Source organism: Megascapheus bottae, chromosome 16, assembly GCF_031878675.1.
Source record: "Megascapheus bottae isolate mThoBot1 chromosome 16, mThoBot2.hap1, whole genome shotgun sequence".
Lineage (NCBI taxonomy): Eukaryota > Metazoa > Chordata > Mammalia > Rodentia > Geomyidae > Megascapheus > Megascapheus bottae.
Window position 1 is genome coordinate 53,669,740 of NC_143524.1, and position 25,839 is coordinate 53,695,578.

At 38.1% G+C, this 25,839-nt stretch overlaps 2 protein-coding genes and 1 pseudogene across 13 annotated transcripts in view; 1 reads left to right on the top strand and 2 right to left on the bottom strand.

Moving 5' to 3' along the window:
- Window positions 1-17,820, bottom strand: part of Dlg2 (discs large MAGUK scaffold protein 2) — a 1,918,473-nt gene extending 1,900,653 nt beyond the window's left edge. For 5 of the 9 annotated variants that reach the window (XM_090348531.1, XM_090348519.1, XM_090348520.1 and 2 more), the window contains exon 1: window positions 808-895. Coding sequence is in view for 4 of the 9 variants with exons in the window: in XM_090348516.1 (XP_090204642.1) it covers window positions 16,034-16,052 (19 nt within the window). In the remaining 5 variants the exon portion in view is untranslated. Of the gene's footprint in view, window positions 1-807; window positions 896-16,033; window positions 17,435-17,717 lie in introns of those variants that run through there. The other 4 variants (XM_090348525.1, XM_090348524.1, XM_090348517.1 and 1 more) reach the window with 2 other exon arrangements.
- On the bottom strand, window positions 4,132-4,219 carry LOC150053585 (small nucleolar RNA U3; annotated as a pseudogene).
- A 90-nt stretch (window positions 17,821-17,910) lies between the features above and the next one.
- Tmem126b (transmembrane protein 126B) lies at window positions 17,911-24,761 on the top strand. 4 transcript variants are annotated; one of them, XM_090348547.1, is made up of 5 exons: window positions 17,911-18,110; window positions 21,711-21,832; window positions 22,802-22,995; window positions 24,094-24,205; window positions 24,420-24,760. In XM_090348547.1, exons 1-5 carry the CDS (start codon window positions 18,057-18,059, stop codon window positions 24,592-24,594), a joined length of 657 nt encoding a protein of 218 aa, XP_090204673.1. In that variant the 5' UTR covers window positions 17,911-18,056; the 3' UTR covers window positions 24,595-24,760. The 4 variants fall into 4 exon arrangements, with proteins under 4 accessions (XP_090204673.1, XP_090204672.1, XP_090204674.1 ...); XM_090348546.1 differs by having other exon boundaries at window positions 17,914-18,131; window positions 24,420-24,759; XM_090348548.1 differs by lacking the exon at window positions 17,911-18,110 and adding an exon at window positions 20,535-21,245.
- Window positions 24,762-25,839: the final 1,078 nt, after the last annotated feature.

Here is a 25,839-nt window from a genome sequence, read left to right on the forward strand (position 1 = left end):
CTTCTCAACTACAGTGGTTTCTGTTTATCCACAAATATACCAAAAATTCTCCTACCTCTGGGCATTTATACTTGTTAATCTGCCAAAACACTTTCCCTTCAGTGCTCAGATATCACATTAGAAGCAATGATAACTTCCAGTGTACTTTCTTAAAAGAAATGAGAATCAGAACTAAGCAATAATAAATGGAAGACATTTCTTACCTAAGAAAGTTAGCAACACAAAACTTAATGTGGTCTTTAGGCAGAGCCAGAAGGGAGCTGAGTAAGATCATATAATGACCATATCACACCAACTTGAACAGCTTATTCACAGACACACAAACTTGAGCAACCACTCACATACCCAAAGTGAGACACCATACTATCTGTATTTCACACAGCAAAACAAAGTGATATTTTGAAGAAGGAAAGATTTGTCTAAGTCAAACCTCCCCCAATTCTAAGCAGCCCAACACAAAAAGAAATATCTCCTATATGTGGGAGTGAAAAAGAATTAAGTCCACCTCTTAGACATGAAACGTAGTACCAAAGTTATCTTGAAACCCAGTGCTGGGCAAAGTTCCACATTCCTACATCAGGCCAATACCCACAGACTTTATGTCACAACACTTCCCCAATTTACAGCAGCAAGGTAAAGCATGACTCCACCTGCTGAGACCAGGATTGGAAAGCTAGCAGAGGGCTTTGTCTTAAGAGCTCAGTGTGAGGCCCACTGATGTGAGACCCAGTATTGAGTGGCATAGACTCAAGTTTTGCCCCACATAATTTCCAGCCTTGGAGTGAGCCTATGTATGTACACACTTACCTTCTACCAACACTACTCAGATCCCTATGGTTGTTGGGCTTAACCTTAACACTGATGGTCAAGAGACTGTCTATGTTCAGACCTCCAGATTATAACAGCACAGTTTCTGTGGTTACAGGGTTCTAGAACCTTCCTAACACAAGAAACCTGACCCATTATGACCAGCTGCAGTACGGGTCCTGATATGCCCCCAAAGTGTATAGAGCCTTGAGGCTCAGAATGACTCTGTTGAGTGTCAGCCTTGTTGGCCAAAGGACTGTTTTCACCAACACTATCCCAACTTCAGGCAGCATAGTGTGCTACAAGATCCTATTGATTAGGAGGTAGGACAGTATACTAAGTACAAGACACTTCTCTGGAACTGAGTTTCAAATTGGCGTACCTAACACTCAACAGATCCTAACAACCATGGGTAGAACTTCTGGAACAAATCTGTTACTCAGAAAAAGACATCTAAAGGACTTCTATTATCACTAGCATTACCTGTGCCTGGATGCAGTGGTCTTGGACTATGAGGACAGATTATTCTCTTTTTTGCCAGTCCAAGGGCTTGAGCTAAAGGACTGAGCACTATCCTTGGGTGTTCTCAAGGCTAAAGCTCTACCACTTGAGCCACAACACCACTTCTGGCTTTCTTCTATGTATGTGATACCGAGGAGTTGTACCTACGTCTTCGTGCATGCTAGCGAGGCAAGCACTTTACTACTAGGCCAAACTCCCAGCCCGAGGACAGATTATTGTTTTAAGGTATTCTTTTCTTTCTGTGTGAAAACCAACAGTGTATTTAGGAAAAACAGACAAAAACCTTAGTTAAACTAAGAAAAGAAGCGAGATTAATCAGAAATGAAAAGGAAGAAAATACATCTAAATGGAAAATATGAGGATTATTAAAAAGTATTACAATTATGGCTAATAAATTTGATTATATAGAAGAAATGAACAAATCCTTGATATATACAATTTGCTTAGATTGACTCATAAAGACATAGGAAATCAAATACATAAGTAATAAAATTAAATCAGTAATAACAAGTTTCCTATCAGAGAAAAGCCTAAGACCATATGACTTTGCTGCTGAATTTTGTCAAACACTTAAAAATAAGCTATAATAATGCCTTTCTATTTTTTGCCAGTACTGAGGCTTGAATTCAGGGCCTAGGCACCTTTGAGCTTCTTTTGCTCAAGGCTAACTCTCTACCGCTTGTACCACAGCACCACTTTTTCTGTTTATATGGTACTACAGAATCATACCCAGGGCTTCATGAATGCTAGGCAAGCACAATACCCTAAGTCGATTCCCAGACTAATAATTCTTAAGTTATTCTCCCCAAAATTATACATTCTATAAGGTCAGTATTATCTTGATACCAAAACCGGCAGAGGAGGAAGAAAAGAGAGAGGGAAAACCTATAGGAAAATATTCTTGATGAACATAAATGCAAAATTCTCAACAAAATATTAGCAAAATCCTATAGCACATGGAAAAAAGATTATTCATGATTGAAATTGTGGCTTAAGTAGAACACTTGCTTAGCAAGTGCAAGGCTCCATGTTCAAGCCTCAACACTGTAAAGACAGAGAGAGAGAGAGAGAGAGAGAGAGAGAGAGAGAGAGAGAGAGAGAGAGAGAGAGAGAGAGAGAGAGAGAGAGACTATTATTTACTATGATCAAGTAGAATTGAGAATCGATAAATATGGTACACTACACCAGTAAAATTAAAGATAAAATCCACATTCCCATTTCAATAGAGAAGCAAAGGCATTTGATAAACTTTAACATCCACTGTACATCAAAATAGCTACTCAAGAAGCTGAGATCCAGAAAATAGCAATTCAAAGTCAGTCCAAGTATAAAAGCTCAGAAAATGCCATTACCAAAGTGCCCAAAAAAAGGCAAGGCTGAATCTCAGCTGGCAAGCAAGCCAAGTAAGCTTAAGGTCCTGAATTTGACAAACCCTAATAATGGCAAAAAATAAAAACTAAAAATCAATGTCCCTCATGTTAAAAGAAAAATCTGCAAATAAAAGCAAAAATACACAAATGGGATCACATGAAAGGAAGAAAATATTACCAAGCATCCATGTGACAAGGGTTGATATCTAGAATTTATAAAGAACTCCAAGAAATTAACCTCAAAAACCAGTTTTAAGATAGGCAATGATGATCTAAATAAACATTTTTCCATATAGTTTTATTATAATTAATAGAAGGGTTACATTATGTTCGCCAGATAGAAGGTTACTTCACAAACACTGATACCCTTTTTCACATCATGGTCCCCATTTCCCTTTTCCCCCTCCCCCCACTCATCTTGATTTCCCCCCTTCCCTATCCAATTTCAAATAACCAATAAAGCATATATAAAATATATCAAAAAACAAGGTGAAATATTGTAACAATATGAGATAACTAAGGGACAGCAAAAGAGATGAGATAACATAGTACATTAAGGACAGCAATCACTCATTCTATGGCTTTTGTTTCTTTATCCTGGAGGTCCTTACATTTGGCATCATACTATATGCCTTATGTATTTAGATTTTGTTCTATTATAAATCTCTGCTAGGAGAGCCCAAGATTTCTACTGATTATGACAAATGAGGGAAACCATTGAGCCTATGTTCCTTTGAGTCTGGCTTACTTCACTTAATATGATTTTTTTCTAAGTCTTTCCATTTCCTTACAAATGGGGAGATGTCGTTCTTTCTGACAGCAGCATAGAATTCCATTATGTATAAATACCCCATCTTGTTGATCGACTCATCAACTGAGGGACATCTGGGTTGGTTCTATATCTTTGCTATGGTAAATAGTGCTGCAATGAACATCGTTGTGCCAGTGGATTTAGTGTGTCCTTGTTTCTGGACCATTGGGTAAATCCCAAGTAGTGGAATTGCTGGGTCATAGGGGAGTTCTATGTTTAGTCTTTTGGGGAACCGCCACACTACTTTCCATAGTGATTGAATGAGTTTGCACTCCCACCAACAGTGTAGTAATGATCCCTCCTGGCCACATCCCCTCCAGCATCTGTTGTTATTAGTTTTCTTGATCCTGGCCAGTTTCACTGGAGTGAGGTGGAATCTTAGAGTTATTTTGATTTGCATTTCTTTTATGAACAGAGATGTCGAGCATTTCTTCATGTCGAGCATTCTTCATAGGCCATTTTTATTTCTTCTTCAGAGAAGACTCTCTAAGTCTTTGGCCCATCTTTTAATGGGATGGTTGTTTCTTTGGAGATTAGTTTTGGAGTGATTCAATTTTTTGAGCTGTTGATACATTTTAGATATGAGGCCTTTGTCCGTTGTATGGTTAGTGAAGATTTTCTCCCACTCTGTAGGCTTTCAGTACTCTACACAATCAGTGGAGTTTCTCTAGTAACATACTATAGAAATGATCCCTGAAAGTATAGTCTTCAAAATAAACATTTTAAAGGAAGACATTTAAATTGCCAAGGGGTATATGAAAACAATTATCAAAGTCACTAGATATCAAGGAGACACAAATCAACATCAATGTATACCTTACTCCAGTAAACTATTAGCTCAAAGACTAAAAGAAGGAATGGAAAGGATGTGGAAAATGGAACCCTTGCCAATTGATAGTAGTACTATAAATTAATATATCCATTACAGAAGACTATTTGGAGATTCCTTTCCCTTTGGCCTCTTACATTACAACTTTTAATATTTTTCTTCCATGGTGTTTTGTAGGTGTTTTAGTCTTTTATTCTTATAAAGGGAAAATTTTGTAATCATTCCATAGTCATATTTACAATAAAACTCTCTAAATGATGGATTTTCATTCATTCAACATTTATATGTTGAGTAGCTATCCAAAGAAATAAGAGTACCGGTTGAAAACAGAAAGGTATTAATTTCTTGTTGTCAGTTCTGGGGCTTGAACTCAGGGCATGGGCACTGTCCTTGGGCTTTCTCAAGGACACAGCACCACTTTCAACTTTTTCTATGTATGTGGTACTGAGGAATCAAACCCAGGGCTTCATGCATGCTAGGCAAGCACTCTACCACTGTGCCAGGCTTCCAGTCCCAGAGACAGGTATCCTTTAAATCAGCAAAGACTATTATACCTCTTGTCTCAGTATAAGTGAAATCTGACACATCAGATAAAATGCTAGACATGAAAAAAACAAATGATCAGATAAAAAGCAAGTTTCTCTTAAAGAACTTGAGTTTCTCAGTAGCATCTAGTGATATAATTGTTTCTGCTATCTTATGTTTCTTTTGATTATTGACAGTAACTATCATCTGGTGTCAATTCCATTATGCCTTCAATTCCATTTGTTTACATTCTTATTTCTGGTTAATGAATGTTTAAGCCTGAGGGTAATGAAAACTTAAAACTATACAGCTATCATAAATGAGCAAAGAAGCCCAATAGAAAGGATCTATCATATAAATCATAAATTGAATAGAATAGAAAGTTAAGAAAATTATTCAAGCAAGTCAGTATTTATATTCTAACTGGTTCAACGAGACAGGTATAAGTGCAAACTTTTCCACCCGAATTAAAGATAAGACGGCCTCAAATTTTATATACATATATATATATTTTTTTTTTTTTGCCAGTCCTGGGCTTGAGCTCAGGGCCTGAGCACTGCCCTTGGACTTTCTCAGGGCTAGAGCTCTACCACTTGAGCCTCAGCACCACTTCTGGCTTTTTTCTATGTATGTGGTACCGAGGAATCGAACCCGGGTCTTCATGCATGCTAGACAAGCACTTTAACCACTAGGCCAAACTCCCGGCCCCTTTTTTATATATTTTTAAACAGAATATCATTCATATTGTTTCTGAGCCCACTAGGGAGAGAAAAAAAGAAAAAAACTAAATTTGGGTTACCCAAGGGCAGGCACTGGGAAGGGTGAGGGGATGTTAAAATAGAAATTTCACCCTGAAATATGCAACCAAAGGATATAGTGAATGTTACATAATTGTAGGCAATCATGTGTCCTGTTGATTAAGGTTCAACTCTACTGTAGTTGGTTTAAGAATAGCATTGCCAGAAGTTATAAATAATTGGGACAGGTACTTAAATTTGTATAGTGCTAACAAATGAACTTTTAAAACTACGAATTACACGTAATAACATTTTCCATAGCTTTAAAAAGGGAAGAATTGTAAATCATAGAGTGGTATTATTAGTAAAAGATCGAAGTATAATAGAAGAAAAAAGTAAATTTAATATGCAAATAAACTTTGGAAAGCAAAGTATTTATAATAAAATTTCTTTGTGTAAGTATATTTAATATCTTTATAGTTTAGGGAGACATTTTACCAGCATTATGTTACCTGATTTCCACCACTGAGTTGTAACTCTTACTTCACATGAAACTGAAATTCATAAATCCAAGTTCACAGAGTTACTAAACAATAGATTTCAAGTTTAATCCTAAATACTTTCAATTCCAAGTGTAGTATTCTCTCCATAACAACACTCGGATCACTCAAAATAGAGTAGCATGTTTCTTTCAAAAAAGCCTTGATCACATGTAAATTTCATAACCAAATTTTAGATCTGAGGTTAAATGTTAAATCACTAGTTTTACATGTTTATTGAAAAAATTATATTTATAATACCTAAAAATGATCCTGCAGTTGGAAGTCTGACAAGTTCTTTTATTCATTAACTAATGAATGAATTTTTATTTATTGAATATCGGACAGAGAACTCAGTATTAAATGAGAGAGGCAACTCTTCAGAGATTTCAGTTTGAAGATAAAAGTACAGAAAATAGTTTAACAAAGTAAAATATTGAACTAGTGTATAATAAATGCTATGACAAGATACCAGTCGTCATAAGATCAGAGAAGTAGATAGATGGCATACAAAGCAAGTTTCAGCCTTACATCCAAGGAGGAACGACAACTATGGAAGATCATTATGAAGGAGAGCATAACCAGTTTCTAGATTTAGAAAAATTACTTTTAATTATAGAAAAATATCTCCTAAAATCTTAAAAGAGGAACGATTCAGATATTTGTTAAATTTGGCATGTGGTTTCAGAGGTTTCAGCCCATGAACACTTGGCCCTGTTGCTTTTCGTGTCAGCAGCACTTTGACGGGGAAAACATGTTCACTTCATGTCCAGGGAAAAAAAAAGAAGAAGAAGAAGACAGAATAAAGGACCAGGCCCTCCCATGACTCTTCTGGCACTAGCCCCATATCCTAAAGGTTCTAACACTGGCAACCAAGCCTCTCTAGCACATAGGTTCCAAACCAAAATTAGAAAAGAGCAAGAAAGGGATGACAATATTAAAAAAGAAATGTACCTAGATACTTGTGATACTAAGATTTGAGGATCAAAGCCAGCCTGAAGAGACAAATCCCAGGGACTCATTTCAAATTAACCAGTAAAAAAATCAGGAGCAATGGCTCACACCTGTAATCCTAACTACTCAGGAAGCTGAGATCAAAGGATCACAGTTCAAAGCCAGCCCTGGCACTAAAGTCTGTGAGACATTTGTCTCCAACTAACCACCAGAAAACTGGAAGTGGTGCTGTGGCTCAAAGCGTAGGGTGGTAACCTTGAGCTGAAGAGCTCAAGGACAGTACCCAGGCCCAGAGTTCAAGTGCCACAACCAATAACAACAACAACAACAACAACAACAACAACAAAGCAAGAAGTGGAGATATGGCTCAAGTGGTATAGCGTCAGCCTTGAGCAAAAAACTCTAAGGAAAAGTGGGAGGTCCTGAGTTCAAGCTCCAGTCCTAGCATACACACACACACACACACACACACACACACACACACACACACACACTATACATTGCCCCACACTACACAGTAAGGATGAAACCAGGGTTAAATTCTGATCTATGTGACACCAAACTATTTTACCACATCAACTGAGTTTACTAGAAAAGGATCACTGAGCTCTTTTTCTACAGTTCTTAGAAAATGCAGTTAATAAATAACCATTGGCCAGAATATTATTAGTAGTACCAGTATAAAATGTTACATTTATATATGCCAGGATTTCAAGTATTCTGTAGATCTGTCCAAGAGTAAAATGGGAGAAATTCAAGGTTAATTAGTAAAATAGAAAGGATGAAGATATAAAATGGATAAATAAAACTTTTATCTAACTATCTGCTGGAATATGAATTGCTGTAATTGTAAAACATCTAAAAATAAAGCTAAATAAAACCTGAAAATGTTAAGTGGTGGAGAATTTGGCTGACTGGACTTAAAGCAGAATTTAGAGATTGCAGTCATTTGGTATATGTGAGAGATGTTTTACAAATTACTTCATCTGTTGAAGAAAAATCATACTACTACTCTCTGTTTTTGTTTTTGTTGTTTAAGCACAGTAAGATGTTTTCTATGTGTGACCAGAAGTGTCACTGCCATTTCTGACCATAATTTGTTTCCTCAGAACTCTTCTGATGACCAGCATTTGTCTGGCACTTTTCTAGGGTCTACCATTTATATGAGCTATTTTGATTTGATGTTCACAATAATCCTCACAAGCATATTAGTACAGTTTCACTTTAAGGTAAGGATTTTTTTGTTGGTGGTGGGACTGAGCGTTGTCCCTGAGCTCTTCAGGCTCAAGGATAACACCCTACCCCTTGAGCCACAGTGCTACTTTCACTTTTTGGTGGTTAAAAGAGATAAGAGTCTCATGGACCTTAGTGTCTAGACTGACTTTGAACTGTGATCCTCAGATCTCAGCCTCCTGAGTAGCTAAGATTACTGGCGTGAGCCACTGCACCTACCTTAAGGTAAGGAATTTAAAGCTCAGTCTGTTAACTTTTCCCAGCTGACAGAAAAAAACTGGATTCTAACACTAGGCTCACTTCCACTAAACTATGATGCCCATCCACCTTTTCAAAGAACATCAGATATCACAGTGAAAAGACCACTGGACAAACTTCTGGTCATAATTCTATTACTAGCTTTGAAAAAGAGTTCATATATGTGTATATATATACATATATATATATGTATATCATGAGGAAAATAACATATGGCAAAGAGCCAAAAGATTATAAACTGTCTTTAAAAAAGGAAAGTGTAGTGACTCATGCCTGTAATCCTAGCTATTCAGGAGGCTGAGATCTGAAGATCAAGGTTCAAAGCCAGCCCAGGCACAAAAGGATCGAAGATTCTTATTTCCAATTAACCTCTAGAAAACGGGAAGTGTGGCTTGGCTCAAGAGTAGGGCGGTAATCTTGAGCTGAAGGGACAGTGCCTGGGCTGAATTCAAGCCCCATGACCCACAAAAAAAAAAAAGGGATTTAAAAGCTAGGCAACAGTGGCCTATATTTTGAGCTACTCAGGAGTCTGAGATCTGAGATTGTGGTTCAAGGATAGGCTTGAGCAAAGGGACACCATTCTGTCCAAGTTTAGGCCCCAATACACATGTGCATGCAAACACACACACACACACACACACACACACACACACACACACACAATTAGAAGAATTACTTTATCCATTCTTCAGTAGCTAAGGGTCAAAAATAAATTGGAATTTTAGAAAATAAATGGGTTGTTTTTTCACATTCTTAAATTTATAGATAAAATGCCCAGCTTAATGATTACCTGATTTTGTTCCTTCTTTTAATAGCTAGGTGTCTGCCTACTAGTCTAGATTTTCTCAACTGTAACAATATTCATAATCATCCATCATGATATTCATGGTGGTGGTGGTGGTGGTGATACAGGATGTGGTGCTATATAATTTGAAGCAAAAATAATAATAAAGATGATCTGAAACAGTATTTTACCATGACTGCATTATTTATACCTCATCTTAAATATCGCATCTTTCCAGGTGGGCTTGAGCCTTCTTCATGTCTTTCCTTGACACAGTATGTTCTCTTCACCACACAAAGGTAAAATTATCCACTTCCACATCCTAACACATTTTGAGAATCACAATAGCCAGGACAAACACCAGTGGATTGCAACAACAATCCTCCCTCTTCAGGAGGCTGAAACCCAAAGAATTGTGACTCAAAGGTAGTCCAGGCAGAAAACTGCATAAAACTCCATCTCTAAGCAACCAGCAAAAATGCTGGACTGAAGATATGACTTAACTGATACAGCACTAGCTTTAAGCAAGCAAACTGAGTGAAAACATGAAGCCATGAGTTTGCTCTCCAATATCCCCCAAAAGAAAAGCAAACAATGATCACCATGGTCAAAATATCATTTGTCCCTATAAACCATGCAACGGACATGTGTCTGGAATGGCACACACTCAATAAATTCTAATGGGATGGACAAGTGATTGAATACATAGAAGTAAAACTATTACACTAAATACATGCAAGAATTTTACCCTGCTTATTACTTATAGGGAATTTTTAATAGAACAGACTCTATTAATCTCATCACAAGTCTTACTAAACATTCAATGATAAAGATGTCATAACTCTAAAATGATAACTCTATACCACAACAGAAGGCTTAGTGCCTTACTCTAACATAGCTAAGGCCTGAGCAGCTAGCAAGAATCAGAACACAAAACTTTTTCCACAATCTTCGAATGCTAAAATGTATTTGTTTTCAAAGGATCTTTTTACCTTATAATGCATTGTTCCTCTTAACCTTAAAGCCTAAAATAAATGGGGTGTTAGGGCAACTATTTCATAATGGAAGTAATTTTGCCATAATTCTCCAAATAACTTTGAAACACTTTTGAAAAAAAGAACCCATGCAGAAAGCTTACTAGGTTGGAATTCAGACTGACTGACTGGACAGAAGAAACTGGGTAAAACTCATGATCCTTTGCTGACGAAGTAACCTATATAAGGGTACACAGCCCACGTGTCTTGATCACTACAAATTCCTGAGCACAAATCGGGGCTAAAGGACAGATTTTCTCCCCTTGGTTAAAAAAATATGTTATGCATGTCAATCTGACATTAAATAATATTTTATAATAGCTGACATGGTAATAAATAGTAAGAAATAAGAGCACAAAAACAGAAATATAAGACTGAATATTGTTCCTATAAGTTTACCAAATATAACATTATGTAATAGTAAAAAATCTACTTATTGACAGAGACATGACTGAACTGATTGCCTTAATACAGTATCTTTATATTTCCTCCCAAAAGGTAAGCAGTAATAGGCCTAAAGGAGAGATCAAATATTCTGTTAAATGGAGTATTTTGAGCAGTTTCCCTAAACCTAGCATGCCACAACTTATAATATCACATCTTTAGCTTGTAACTTGCATGTAAAAATAAAATAATAGATTTTACCTTTATGTATACTGTTTGACTCCGAGCCTACTTCTAATCAGTAGTTGAACACAAAAATCTTTCTTTTCCTCTGTCCAGAATACCCTAAATATCTCCTTGGTAAGTTTTTTCCAAAATGACAAATTCGTGATTTATTATTCCCAATAACTCTTTCAACCAACATCTATATAACTCTTTGAGGGAACTTTAAATAATTTGGTAAATTATTTCTTTTGCTTTAGATTACAGAAAATATGAATCTTTAGTAATGACTTTTTCCGATCCTTCAAAAAAGATTAACTCTTTTGAGTTCCATTAGCTGTATGGAAAAAATAAAAGTAAAAGCTGAAAAGTTTTATGAAACACACACACAAAAAAAATCCAGATATGTTGTCCTTAATGTACTATGTTGTCTCTCATCTCCTTTGCTGTCCCTTGGTTATCTCATATTGTTACAGTATCTCACTTTGTTATCTGATATATTGAATTTATTTGTATTTGGTTATTTGAAATTTGATAAGGAAGGGGGGAAAACCAAGACGGGTGGGGGGAATGGGGGGGGAGGGTAATGGGTACCAAGACATGTGAAAGGGTATCAATATATGTGAATTAATGCACCTTTATCTGGCAAATATCATGTAACCCTTTTATTAATTACAATTAAAAAAATCCAGATATAGCTCTGGTATGGAAAACATGGTAGTTTACCACAAATTAGGAAAAATATATAGAAAATGCAAGCAAACAATTGGAACTGGTATATATCTGACTACATTCAAGAACATATTTTCCCCTTTATGGATTCAAAAACACAATTTAAATTTACGCTGGGCAAAGTGGCTCATACTTGCAATCCCTAGTTATTCAGGAAGCTAACATTGAAAGGTTTGAGGCCAGCCAAGAGAAAAAATTTGCAAAATCCCAACCTCAATAGAAAAAGCTAAATGTGGGGGCCAAGAGTGTGGCCTAGTGGTAGAGTGCTTGGCTGGCACACACAAAGACCCAGGTTCAATTCCTCAGTATCATATACATAGAAAAAAGCCAGAAGTGGTGCTGTGGCTCAAGTGACAGAGCTCTAGCCTTGAGAAGGTCCAGGACAGTGCTCAGGCAATGAGTTCAAACCCCAGGACTGACACCAAAAAAAAAGAAAGGAAAAGCTGAATGTGATTGAATGTGATAGTAGACACCTGTCATCCCAGCTACACAGGAAATGTTAATTGGAGGATTTTGCTCTGGATCAGCCAAGATAAAATAGACAAGATCCTATTCTGAAATAGTAGAGGAAAGGTCTAGGAGCATGATTCAAGTGGTAGAGCACCTACCTAGCAAGTGTGACACCCTGAGTTTAAATCTCAATATCAAAAGAAGGAGGAGGAAGAGGAGGAGGAGCTAGAAATGGAAAGAATATGCACAGATGATGAGTACCAAATGTGAATGTGAGATCCTACAAATAAAAAAAAAGTTAACCCCCAAACAGTTAGAATCAAATAATCAAAGAAGAAACTTAAAATGGGGAAGCATAAAAATTCTAATGTCCCTTCTCCAGAGAGGAAAATATAATAAAATTGTAACAGAAATTACACTTTCATGAAATACACAGCCAACCAAAAGTAAAGACAAAAACAAGATAGTGAGTCTACAAAACAGGGATGACTTCAAGGATGGCCATAAAAGACCTAACAGTATTGTTTTACTATTATAAATATGCAGGGGCTAAGCATGACAGCACATACTTACCTAGAGTTCCCAGCAAAAGGTATAAGTAGAAGAATCATAACTCAAGGCCAGCCCAGGCAAAAGGAGAAAAAAAAACGCCTTAGCATGATTACATATCAATAAATAAACCAGGGGTGTAGTGGTACAAATCTAATCCTAGTGGAAGGCAATGGTAAAAGAATCATAGGTTAAGCCAGGCATGGTGGTTCATGGCTGTAATCCCAGCTACTCAGGAGGCTGAGATCTAAGGATCAAGGTTTAAAGCCAGCCAATTAACCATTAGAAAATGGGAAGTGGAGCTGTGGCTCAAGGGGTAAAGCACAGCCTTGAACCGAATCATTACAGTCAGCCATGCAGAAAAACCCAAGATATTCCCTCTTCAAAATGACATGCACAAAAAAAGCCAGTCTGGAGGCATGGTTTAAGTGTTACACCACCAGCCTAGCAAGCAATCCAAGCTAAAAAATCAGTGAGTTCAAATCCCAGTACCCAGTCCCCCTAACCAAAAAAAAAAAAAAATAGTACCTAGAAATGGGCTCAATGGTATTTCACTCTGATTCCCACTCTTGACCATGGCTACATGTTGTCAATGAAAAATATGTTCTCTCTACTTGAGCAACAATATTTGTTAAAAAAAAAGCACAAAAAAGACTGAATGAAATTATGTCTTATAAATATATCATATATTGATAAGAATATATTCAATAATCAACAAATACTTTGCTACATGGACATCATCTTTACTTAAAATCACACTAAGTGTACCTCTTCTACCACATGTGACAATAAAGACAGAAGGATTAAAAATGAAAGTCAGTCCTAGCCTGAACAATAACTCTAGGTGAGACTCTAAAATATTTGTCTTTTTATATTGAAGAAACAGTGAAGATTAACCAACTGAAAAATACAATGCACAATATAACAACATTTGGCTAGTTATGAGTTTAGAAACTCATATCTTTTTATTACCTTTTAGAAGTTGTGCAAAGGAGTTTTCACTTAAAGCAGTTTATGAATGCAATACTTTTTGATCAATGTCACCAATCACACCCAACCTGTCCCTTACCTCACTTTCCTTAATTTTATAGGAAATACACTGAATTTTTGTTGACATTCTCCTCTCTTTTCATTCATTTACCCTTTTCCACTTGACCTCGCCCCACTCCTTTCAATCACCCACTTCCTAGTGTTTATTTTGTTGAATTTTGACTTTGTCTTTCCAAGGAAATAGGCCATTTGAGTTCTCCCTCAAATCTACTATATTTCAGTTAATACTTTTCATACAATGGCATACCACCTAATGTATTTACTTAGTAGTTTGTAAGCTAATTCTATCTTCTACATATGAGTGAAAACGTGCAACCTTTGTCTCTCTGGGCCTGACTTACATATCCTAATACTAACAATTTTATTTAAAAATAAAATATATTATTTCCATAGAACAGATTATTAAATGAACTACACAATGTTTACACAATAGTATAATCTAAGGGACTGGGATGTAGCTCAGTGGTAAAATGCTTGCCTAGCAAGTGCAACATCCTGGGTTCGATCCCAGGATGAGAAGACAAAAAAAAAAATAGTGTAGTCCAAATAAATACTCATTTTGCTAAGTAGAATTTGCTGATTTCTTCTAATGTTTTAATCTAATATGTCAACCCATTTTTTAAGAAGAAAGAAAGAGAAGGGAGAATGAAAGAGGAAGAAAGAGACATTCTCTTGATATTTTTTCATGAAGTATTAAGTTTCAATAATTTTTCAGCAATTTCTATCAGTTCTCTCAAACATAACTTCAAAGAAATGTAGTCAATTGGTTTAAGAACCCCTAAGTTCACTCTCTTTTTAAGTTCATTTTTAGTTATACATACATACATATTAACTGTGCTTTCTTCCCCACAACCTTTATATCTCTCTCTTCTTTTCCCTCTTTTCCTGTTTACCTTTCTCACTCTTTCCCCCTCCTCTGCCCACCCCCAAAGGTGTTTATTATTTCAAGTTAACAAGGTAATCCAAAAAGGAATATGTAGACATATGATAGAAATTATGAGAGCCACACATAATGAAACAAATCAAGGAGCCATGTCATTAATTAGCTACAATCCGAACTCATTCTTATTCCAATAAATTGCGTCAGATCTGGACAGGCATGATTCTAAATCTGAAAGCAAGTTTACTTCTCTTGATATTATTATTGGGAATCGTGAAGGAAGGAAAGGATTCTAAACTTAAATTTCACTATGCAAAAAAATACATTTCTAGAAGTTTCTAATTTTTTCTAGATTATTGTCCATCTGTACAACTTGGATAAGAACATCCCAGTGACTATAATTTTTCTCAATACATCTTCTAAATCCACAAGTGTAAGGATCCATGTTCAATTTTTACATACAAGTTAGGCTTTTCACTTACAAGTTAGGCTTTACTCTCATAGTGTAGCAACTCACATAACTAGATGGACATTTGAGTCTATATTAATCCAGAATGGTAGAGTTCAAGGGTGCTATAAATTTTGATTCCAGAAACGATCATTAATCTCATGTTCAGCATCAGATTTTCAAAATCTGATTTTATCACACTCCTTTCCAATAAAGTAAATCTGAGTAGATCTCAGCTACACTAAATCCCTAAAGTCATATGTATATATACATATATACATACACATATATATAGTGGATTTTCATCAATTCCAAGTGATAATAGTTAATGTGGGGGAGAAAAAATAACCATGTGTCTCATTTGGAAAACTTGCCAATCATGTTATTGAATAATGCATGCATCTCAGAGAACAGAAATTACCCAAGTGTTGCTCTGTTCCTAAAGATTTAATGCAAATCTTAAGTAAATAAACCCAAATATGAGCTTTAATTAAAATACAAATGATAAGCTTTGTCTGATGAAGACAGAAATACTTAGATGTTTTTAATAACCATGTAATTAGCTTAATAAATATTAAATCCATAGGAAGAAGTTTCATTGTACAAATTTCTTTTTTTCCAGTTTAAACCAGTTAAATTTTAACAAGCTAAGAAAACAGGCTAAGGAAGATTCCAAAGCTACAGTAGTGAATCTGCCCCTACTACACGTAGTGATATAGGCAGGCTGTCTTAATAAACTCTCAAATATCTACAATTAAATATTTCATTTTACTGTAGCAAAACATTAATGAAAAGATATTATTACAAAACTCAACCCCAGGGAAAAATTATTTCACTCCCCAAAGGAATACAATTTAAGTTACAAATAACAAACCCAAAGAAAATCATACATTATACAGGAACCTCATAGCCCACCTTTCTTCTTGACTGGCATTCTTAGGTCTTTCCACTGCCACAGGATTCAATATTTCAAGTCTCTGCTTGATCCAGCTGGATTGAGACCAACGGCCAGGTAACTGTTGCACACTGTTCAGTTCTGATACTCAGGCTGTGTCTTCTATTTCAGATAAAGAAAACAATGATGCATTTTTCCATAACAAAACTTTTTACAATGGCCATAGAGTTTGGAGAAAAAATAACTTCACTTTCAATTTTTATAAAAGGTGAGAAAGTTGTAACCACAGAAAACAAAACTAAAACTCTTCAGACGGCAACATTTTTTTCAAGTTCAGAGTAACTCAATGAAGGCACAACCCAAATTTAGACAGCTGTCTCATTACTTTATACCTTATCAAATCCAAATAAGGTTGATGATTTAAAAGCTTTGTTCTACAGAAAAATTTAAACTCCTCCCACTCCCCTTCAAAAAATAGTTTTAAAAAATTGACTCTGGTCTCTTCAAAAAGGTGCGTGAATTTAAACAGTTTTCTGGGGGTAGAATACAGGTTGAGAGGCCTCTTGCTGTGTGATGGACTAGAAGTTCCACATCTCACCCCCTCAATAAGACAGGATCCAGCTTGCTGTCACTTTCCTATTTTCTTCTGCTCTGTCCAAGCCCCCAAGGCTTGATCTTTAATGTCCCTATGATTCTGATCCTCCCATGCATTACCCAAGAGGATTGAAAAGAAGGAAAGCAATCCCTTGGCATGGAGACATTAAAGGGACAGTGCTACTCAATGGGCACTTGATGCAGGAGGAATTGGCGAAGCAGATTTCTTCACACTGGAATCAGTCACATTATTGCCATCTCTTCTCATCCAAGCAGCTTCCTATCCGGTGAGCAAACACACTGAGCTTGTTGAAGAGCCAAAAAACCAACCCTGGCCCAGGTGTGTTTTGTTTTGTTTTGTTCTTTCAGGGTCGCTGTAGTAGAGTTAGGCATGCAAAGCAAAAAGCTCGGCCAACGCTCCGAGATTTCCCAGAGGGAGCGCAGCTGTCTGGTGTCCGCATCCACCTTTCTCTCCCAGTCTCTCCCCCCACAAACTACCCACCTTCCTTTGGTAAAAAAGGCATTTCTCTGCGCTTGCCCACACCCCCGTCTTATCTAGAAGAGCCCTGGAATGTCCTGCACCCTCCACGCGATGAAGTGTTTCCTCAGGCAAAGAGGATCGGCAGCTCTGGGAATTATGTAACTCGGATTTGGCTTCTCTAAGACGTGGAGCCTGGCGGGTCGGGGATGCCAGGCTGGGAGATACCTCAGGGCACTTCACGGGCGGGCACCGCGGCGCGCCAGGTCTCCCTGGCGGCACCTCCTCCGGCCCCCAACGCGGGCAGACTCGGGGGGGCTACTGAGGAGAAGGGGGGCGCCGATGTCTCTCCCGGACAGAGCGCTGGGGACTCGAGGGCGGAGGAGGGAGGCCGGGAGCACGGGTGGGGCCGGGGTGAGGTGGCTGGGAAGGCGGAGGGGAGGCCGCCCACGGCTGCTCTGTCCGCGCTGAGGCGGCAGGTGGAGGCTGGCAGGAGGCGCCCGCCAGCCCAGGGAGGCTTCCTTAACACATGGACACCAAGAGGCCAGCGCCCTCAACCACTGAACGCGACCGGCTGCCGTGCCCAGCTGAGGCAGCGGCCCTGAGGGAAGGAAGGACGCACGGCCGCGTACCCACGCTCCGACACCCCCATTCTCCTCAGCTGGCCCGCAGACCCGGCGGCCTGACAGAAGCCGGGAGGGAAGATTCGGGGAAGATACGGGGCGTGGAGAGGGCGGGCCCACGGGGGGCCCGAACGGCCTCGGAGCCAATGAACGGCCGTCATTGCTGGACGCCACGCCCCATCTCAGTTGTGACGGAGGGCGCGGCTTTTAACTGGATGGGGCGGGGCGCGGTTGCTGTGGAGCGGTGCGAGCGGTCCGCCCGCGCCCCACCCCCCTCGCGCTGCGTCCGTCTCCCCGCCCCCAGCGCTCGGGATCCCCGCCCACTCGCAGGTCACGTGAGGCGTGAAGATGGTGGCGCTCAGGCCCGAAGCGGCCGGTGAGCTGCGGAGCTCCGGTGTGACGGTGAGGGACGTCGGGACCGAGGTAGACCGACGCCCCAGGGTGGCGGGGTGGGCTGTGATCTCACAAAGGCTCGCCGGTGAATTCTTTAAACAGAGACTCGCTCCAAGTCCACCCGAGGCAGTCAGGCCCCCCGTCGGTGTGCGAAGGGGCCGACGCTAGAACTAAAGTCTAGTCTTGATCACCTGGTTTCTTTGCTCTCCCTTCCAGCCTTCGGACAGGCGTATTCTTCAGTTAGGAATACCAAGGGCTCGGTGGAAGGCGCTCAGACGCTGAGTAAGAATTTAAAAACCGGAGCCGGGAGTCTGGCCTAGTGGTTAAAGTGCTTGCCTAGCATGCACGAAGACCCGGGTTCGATTCCTCGGTACCACATACATAGAAAAAAAGCCAGAAGTGGTGCTGAGGCTCAAGTGGTAGAGCTCTAGCCTTGAGAAAGTCCAAGGACAGGGCTCAGGCCCTGAGTTCAGTCCCCAGGACTGGCAAAAAAAAAAAAAAAAAAAAGAATTTGAAAGTGAAATAATACATATCAAAATACAACACAACCGTAAATCCTATTCACAGGCAGCTACACTTACCCATAAAAGCATGGCGATCGATTGAGTGGCCTTGGAATAAATAAGATGAAATATAGATAGCAAAATATTTACATTTCAATACCTATCAAGATTCTTCTGAGAGGAGAGGATTAGTTCAGTAATAGAGAATTTAACATGAAGGCTGCCAAAAGTAAAGTCACTAGTAACAGGAAAAAATCACTAGTCTGTATCGGTTTTAATAAGGGAATTGTGATGAAAGCAGTTGATTCTTTAACAATGTCTGGCAGAAAGACGGGGTTTTGCTATCTTGTTTTCATGGTTATTTGACATTTATTTTGTTTTGTTTATTCCCAGTCGTGGGGCTTGAACTAAGGGCCTGAGCACTGCCCTTGGACCTTTCTCAAGGCTAGAGCTCTACCACTTGAGCCACAGCACCATTTCCGGCTTTTTTCTATGTATGTGGTACCAAGGAATCGAACCTGGGTCTTCGTGCATACTAGGCAAACAGGATACCACTAGGCCAAACCCCGGCTATGACATTTGCTATATTTTTGTCCCATAATCATAATCCAGAATGGGATATCTTTGTCCTCCATGAAGATGAAAGCATACACTAGATAGGTTACAAAATTTTACCTAGATGTTTTCTTCATTTTGTTCTCCCGTCCTTCCAGAAACTTTAGAAGAAAAGAACTGGCTTGAGTACAGTCATGCAGGGAAAGTGGCCAATTCTGCTTATTGTATAACATCTTAAAGCTCAAAAGGCACATGCCTTTTGTATGTTGACCCCTTGTCTTACATTAGCATTATTTGCTTAATATTCATTAAGCTGAATTCTCTTTACAGTGATACTCAAGTGGTGTTCATACACATTTCAGAATCCATTGCTGCTAATAAAATGCAGATTCTGGCAAAAAATAATAATAAAATGCAGATTCTAGGCTTCATTCTACCTCTTAAATCTCAGAAAGGACTCCTGGGGGCATTTTAAATCAATATCCTTTATCATACTTTCTTACACTGAAGATTGAGAACCCTTGATACTATCTTCTATGTTCATTATGATTAATCTACTCTAATTCTCTTCCCTAGGACTCCTGAAATGAGAGATTTAATGTATGCCCTCTACTGTAAATATTGGTAAAATTGAGTTGGTATAATTTGTGAAAAGTCACTGACTTTTTCTAAAATCTACTCTGACTGATCTGGAGAATATAGAATAAAGGAAATGGGCTAGGAATATGGCTTAGTGGTAGAGTGCTTGGCTAGCATGCATGAAATCCTGAGTTTGCTTTCTCAGTACCACATAAGCAGAAAAGGCCAGAAGTAGTGCTGTGGCTCAAGTGGTAGAGTGCTAAGTGCCTTGACCAAAAAGAAACTCAGGGACAATGCACAGGCCCTGAGTTCAAGCCCCAGGACTGACAAAGGAAAGAAAGAAACCTGAATTTTACATCAGTATATCTTGCTCTTGCCATGTAGTGAGTAAACGCAACCACAAATTGGGATTTGTAAGAAATATCCATATTTCCTTGTTTAAATGATAGAACAAAGTGCGTATGCGTATGTGTGTATGTCTGTGTATATGAGTACTAGTGCTTGCACTTCAGGCCTAGGAGCTGTCTTATTAACTTTTTCACTAAAGACTAGTACTCTGCTACTTGAGCCACAGTTCTGTTTCCTGCTTTTGGTGGTTAGCTTCGAATCATGATCCTCTTAGCCTCCACTCAGCTAGAACTACAGATATGAGCGACTGACAGACAGTTTAAACAGCTTTTTAACTTCCTAGTAACAGTGCTAAAAGGCTTTTAGAATGTTATTAAGGACCAGGAGTTTGGCCTAGTGGTAGAGTGCTTGCCTATAGCATGCATGAAGCTCTGGGTTCGATTCCTTGGTACCACATACACAGAAAAAGCTGGAAATGGTACAGTGGCTCAAGTGATAGAGTACTAGCCTTGAGAAAGCTCAAAGACAGTGCCTAGGCCATGAGTTCAAGCCCCAGGACTGGCTAATAAAATAAATGATTGAATGAATGAAGTTATTAAAACTTTACAAAGACCCAAGCGTTTTACCTAGAGAAAAGCAACCCAGAAAGCATCATTTTGAAACTTTTGTGGGGGGAGGGGGCTCATTATTAGTTTATTTTAAATAACCATGCAGAAAAATTTATGGTTCCTCACCGCTGGTAATTATATATACCTCGCACTTGGGACACATGATGCCCCAACCAAAGAGCCTAATGCCGTTAGTTCAGCCTTTTTGATGTATCATGGAGCTATTCCTCTTTCACCCCAGATGCTATTGGAAAACTGAATGTATAATTTACATAAACCAAGGTAGTTATAATTCACTGACTCTTCCCAGGTGGAAATAATCTCATCTAATGAGAACAGATTATTTTCCCTTCTCTCCAAGGCAGTGCCTGTGCCCCCCTGCTTCCAATGTGAGCTAAGCCTTCTATGAGAGAAGATAAATTGTCAACAAGCAGGCATCTCTACTCCCTTAGCTGGATAGAGAAAGCAGGTTGGGCCCTGCCACTGTCTTGGAATAAGAAAACTACTGAAACAAAAGAATGGTGTCTCATGTGCAAGTCAGCTCTGTTAACGTAAGTTTTGTCATCTGTAAAAGCAGAGAGGATGGGGCCGGGAGTTTGGCGTAGTGGTAGAGTGCTTGCCTAGCATGTACGAAGACCCGGGTTTGATTCCTTGGTACCACATGCATAGAAAAAAAAAAGCTGGAAGTGGTGCTGAGGCTCAAGTGGTAAAAGCGCTAACCTTGAGAAAGTCCAAGGACAGTGCTCAGGCTCTGAGCTAAAGCCCAGGACTGGCAAGAAAAAAAAAAAAAGCAGAGAGGATCATTATCCTGCCAGTGTGTCATTCAAAAAGTCACTGTGTAGCTAATAAGAGCTCAGCAAGTGTTTATTGAACCCTTTGCTTAAAATGTATAAAAGCTGATAACATGGTACCTGGCACATTATTAGACTCAAATGTTTTCATATCTGAGTCTGTAGAATTTGGCAAGGTTTTCTTCAGTGTTATATTGTTAGCAATTATGACTTTGTGTTTTCCAGGACACCAAGATGGCAGTATACCCACCTGGCCATCCAACTCCTCCCCTAAGAGATGCAAACCTTAGAAGACCAGTGATCATGGATATCATAGAAAAAAAAATTGAGTATCTTAGAAAAGAAAAGTAAGAGAAAACTTTACTTGAACATCTTTTGTCTGGCCCTGGTTCCTGAGAATTATCTAAGAAACCGTTAATATTACTGAGTTGGCTATATGAAGAATGCATATTTTTAAAAACATTTTTAAAAAAGAAGAAGAGAGCCAGAATAGTCATGGCTACAGGTAATTCCAGCTGCTCAAGATGTGATCCAGAGGATTGTGGTTCAAGGCCAGCTAGGCAAAAAGTTAGACTTGAGCTCAACTAATTAGCCAGATTGAATAAGGCCATTTTTACAAGTGTTTGTATTTCACTAATGAGAAATTATGATTAAAGTCGCTTTAAGATTGATTGTTTTAGATACAGTGCTCTGTACAGTAAAAAAAAAAAAACACCAAAAAAAAACGGAATATAGATTTCATGGTATGTGTGTAACCTCATTACTATTTTGGGTTCTAGATTAATAGAACTCAAAAATAAAGTCAAAGTACAATTGATCTTAAACTTCAGAACTTTCTGGATTTAGGCATGAGTCAGAATAAACTAGATCTATCACATCTTTAAGCTTTTGTAAATCATGAACACATTATTTTAAATGGATGTAGACTAACATATTTTTTAGACCATCTAACAGATTGTAAACAGTTTTTCTAGGTCAAATTAAAGTCTTAATTACAGGGAAGGTTTTCTTGAGGAAAACATATACAATTTGGGTACAATTAAATATATTTATATTCATTTATCACCACAAAAGAACTCTAAAGAGAATCATGTTTTCCACAGAAAGCAACTTTCTGAGATAGGTGGGTGTTTTTTTTTCTCTCTGCTTTTTCCTTCCCTGTCTTTACTATTTAGAAGGTATCTTTCATACAATGAGTGCTCAAGAATTATTTAATGCTGAGTAAATATGTAATAGCCAAGTTATTACTAAAGAAAAGATATACCTATTCAAGAATATTATATTAAACCTAAATTTCTCTGTGCTTGCCATTCTAGGGCCTTAAATATAAGAGGAACAGTCCTCTTTGGAATAACAGCTGGCATATCTGGAATATCAGCAAACTTGGTCTTCAGAAAGTGTTTAGGAGTCAATTATGATACTTTGAAGACATTCACATCATTAGCTACACTTCCATTTTTATCTTCAGTAGTTACTTACAAGCTCTTTGTAACTGATGCTTTGTATACAGGTAAATTGAAAATTGCTACATACTGTGCTTATGTCCAAGTAACCGTTAACTCATTAATATGCTACTGATCATCTCTCGCATTTGTATATTTACTCCTTACAAGTATCTTCGCATGTATTTTTATATTTGATCCACATAATAATCCTGATCAGGTAAGGCTAAAAGTCTTGTTGTTCTTTCAGTGGTAAGCAACCAACACTGAGGCATATTTTCTGGTTCTAGTACCAGGAAACAATGTGATAATACTGAGGAAATGGGTTTAAGATACTTTGCACACAATTTCAGATCCTACTTTCATTTCAGTTATGTAACATTGGACAATTCACTTAAACCCTCAAGTTTTGATTGTCCTATATATGAATTAGGACTTAACTACTTATGTCATGTGATTACTGAAAAATTTAAAAGTGCTCTATGCTAAATGCCTAACACAGAATCAGCATATTATGAGCTTCTAATGTTATTCCTTGGCTCCTCACCTTACCTTTATTTTCACAACTATTATTGATGGAGCCTGTAGTCCTTGTTCATTCATCAGGTTCTTGCTTAAATATCCTATCTCCATGGAAACCTTAATTCCCTCATTATAAGTTTCTAGGTACAGTCTGTTACACTTTACCTCCAAAGCATTGTGCCCACTTAATGCTTATCTTTTCAATGTTTCTCTAATGTCTTTCTTTTGTAGTGAGTTGGCCAAGAGGTTTTACATATGTGCTACCACAACTTACCTGACACATAGTCGACAATACATGTAATAACTGAGAAGGTGGTTACTCATCTTCCGGCTTAGCATTCTATTAACTTACTTTTCCAAGCACACAGATAAGTAGTAACTCTCCTTCAGCTAAAGTAAATTAAAAGAATTTTTTGTAAAGATGCTTTAAGACTCCTAAGCCATAAATGTTGAATTTCTAATACTCTTTTTTACTGTCTCACTGTGATTAAGGATAGGCCAAAGAACTTCTGAGACTTGTGAGGCATCATTACCTTAAGAGTTCTTCTCCTTTGTTTTTTCTCATTGAAGCTCCATCACTTGAGCCACATTTCTAGTCCTCTTATCCTGAAAATTTACAGGAAAATGAAATTTTCTTTTTCTAGGTAACATAAGCAAAGAAAATTGTGTCCTGAGAAGTTTTCTAGTTAGTCTGCTATGTGGAGTATTACATCCTACTGCTTTGGCTTTTTCTAAAAATGCACGTCTGGCAGTCAAGTAAGTCTCTCGCCATTCCTGTATTCCTTTGTTTTTTCTTTCCTTTTTGTGGGTTAATAAACTCTTCTTATTCTTTAGGCATTGACCCATTCTAACTGATACAATAGTTTAGCTTTTTTTTATACTGTATCTACAGTTTCAGCTTGGGGGAAATGAGGTAACTTTTGATAGACTTTACATCTAGGACACATGGGTAATTATTCTTAATTTTTAGGTACCAAACTGTTCCACTGCCACCAAAAGGAAGAGTTATACTCCACTGGGTGCTGCTTTGTCAAACAGATATTAAACTAATGATAATTCCTCTGATCTTTCATACATCTTTTGGACTATTAAATGGTCTAACACATTATATGATATATGAAAGCACACATGAAAACCATATGTAAAGATGAACCAAACAATGAATGGAAGCTAACTCAGAATTATTTTTTACATGACGAAGACATAGCCATTGCTTAAAGAATGAAAAACAACTCCTGTTTTCTGTTTGCCTGGAATATGTCAGATACTCAATAAATATGTAATAATTCAATAAATATTATACAACAAATGTGAGTTTTCTCCCTCTTAGTAGCTTTGTTCCTTTGGCCACACTGTGTCTCCATTTCCAGTTTTCCTAGAATTCGTAGTACTTAATGTCTAAATGTTTACTGAAAACAATATGGCTTTCTAGGAGTACTTTATTTCCCATATAATAGAAAAGCTAAGTAATTTTCTCAGGGGGGAAAAGATGTCTAGATAAATGGGATCTAACTCAGCACTTTCCCCTTCTCAAGAATTATATGCCCCATGGGCCAGGAGCTTGGCCTAGTGGAAGAGTGCTTGTCTAGCATGCATCAAGACCCAGTTCCATTCCTTGGTACCACATACATAGAAAAGGCCAGAAGTGGTGCTGAGGCTCCAAGGGTAGAGCTCTAGCCTTGAGAAAGCACAAGGACAGTGCTCAGGCCCTGAGTTTCAGTCCCAGGGCTGGCAAAAAAAAAAAAAAGGGACTGTAACCCCTCTGTACATTATCCCAACAACAACAACAAAAAGATATGCCCCTGGTTGAGAGCTTAGCATGGTGGTAGAGTGTTTGCCTGGTATGCATAGGCTCTGTGTTGGATCCCCAGCAGTTCTATAAAAAAAAAAAAAAGGAAAAAAGAAAACAAGTATATCTCCTTCTGTATCTACATACTTCTCTTCCTGATGACTTTAAAAATAAATGTCAATCATACAGGACCCTAGGCATTCATACAGTGAGACCAAAGGAGGATACTATTATGGAAGAAATACAAAGGTGCAATGCCTCTGTACCTCGAGTATATAAAATATTTATCAAAATAAACTCCAGAAAATGGAAAAACACAATGTTGCCCACAGTTTATAATTTACAACTATATCAAATATATCATTTTCAGCAACTACAAGTCCTCGTTTCCTGATTATCATTTGAAAAATATGAAATGTTTCTTGATCAACTACTTTCAGGAGATTTATGTAGCACTGAAATGAGAGCCACATCCCCAGAATTTTCTTTGCCACACAGGATTGGGTAGGTAGTTCAGATGATCCATAATAGATTGTGGTGGTAGTAGTAGTAGAGTAGATGTAACAAGTGATCAGATTCCATTTTCTCTGATTTGGATTAG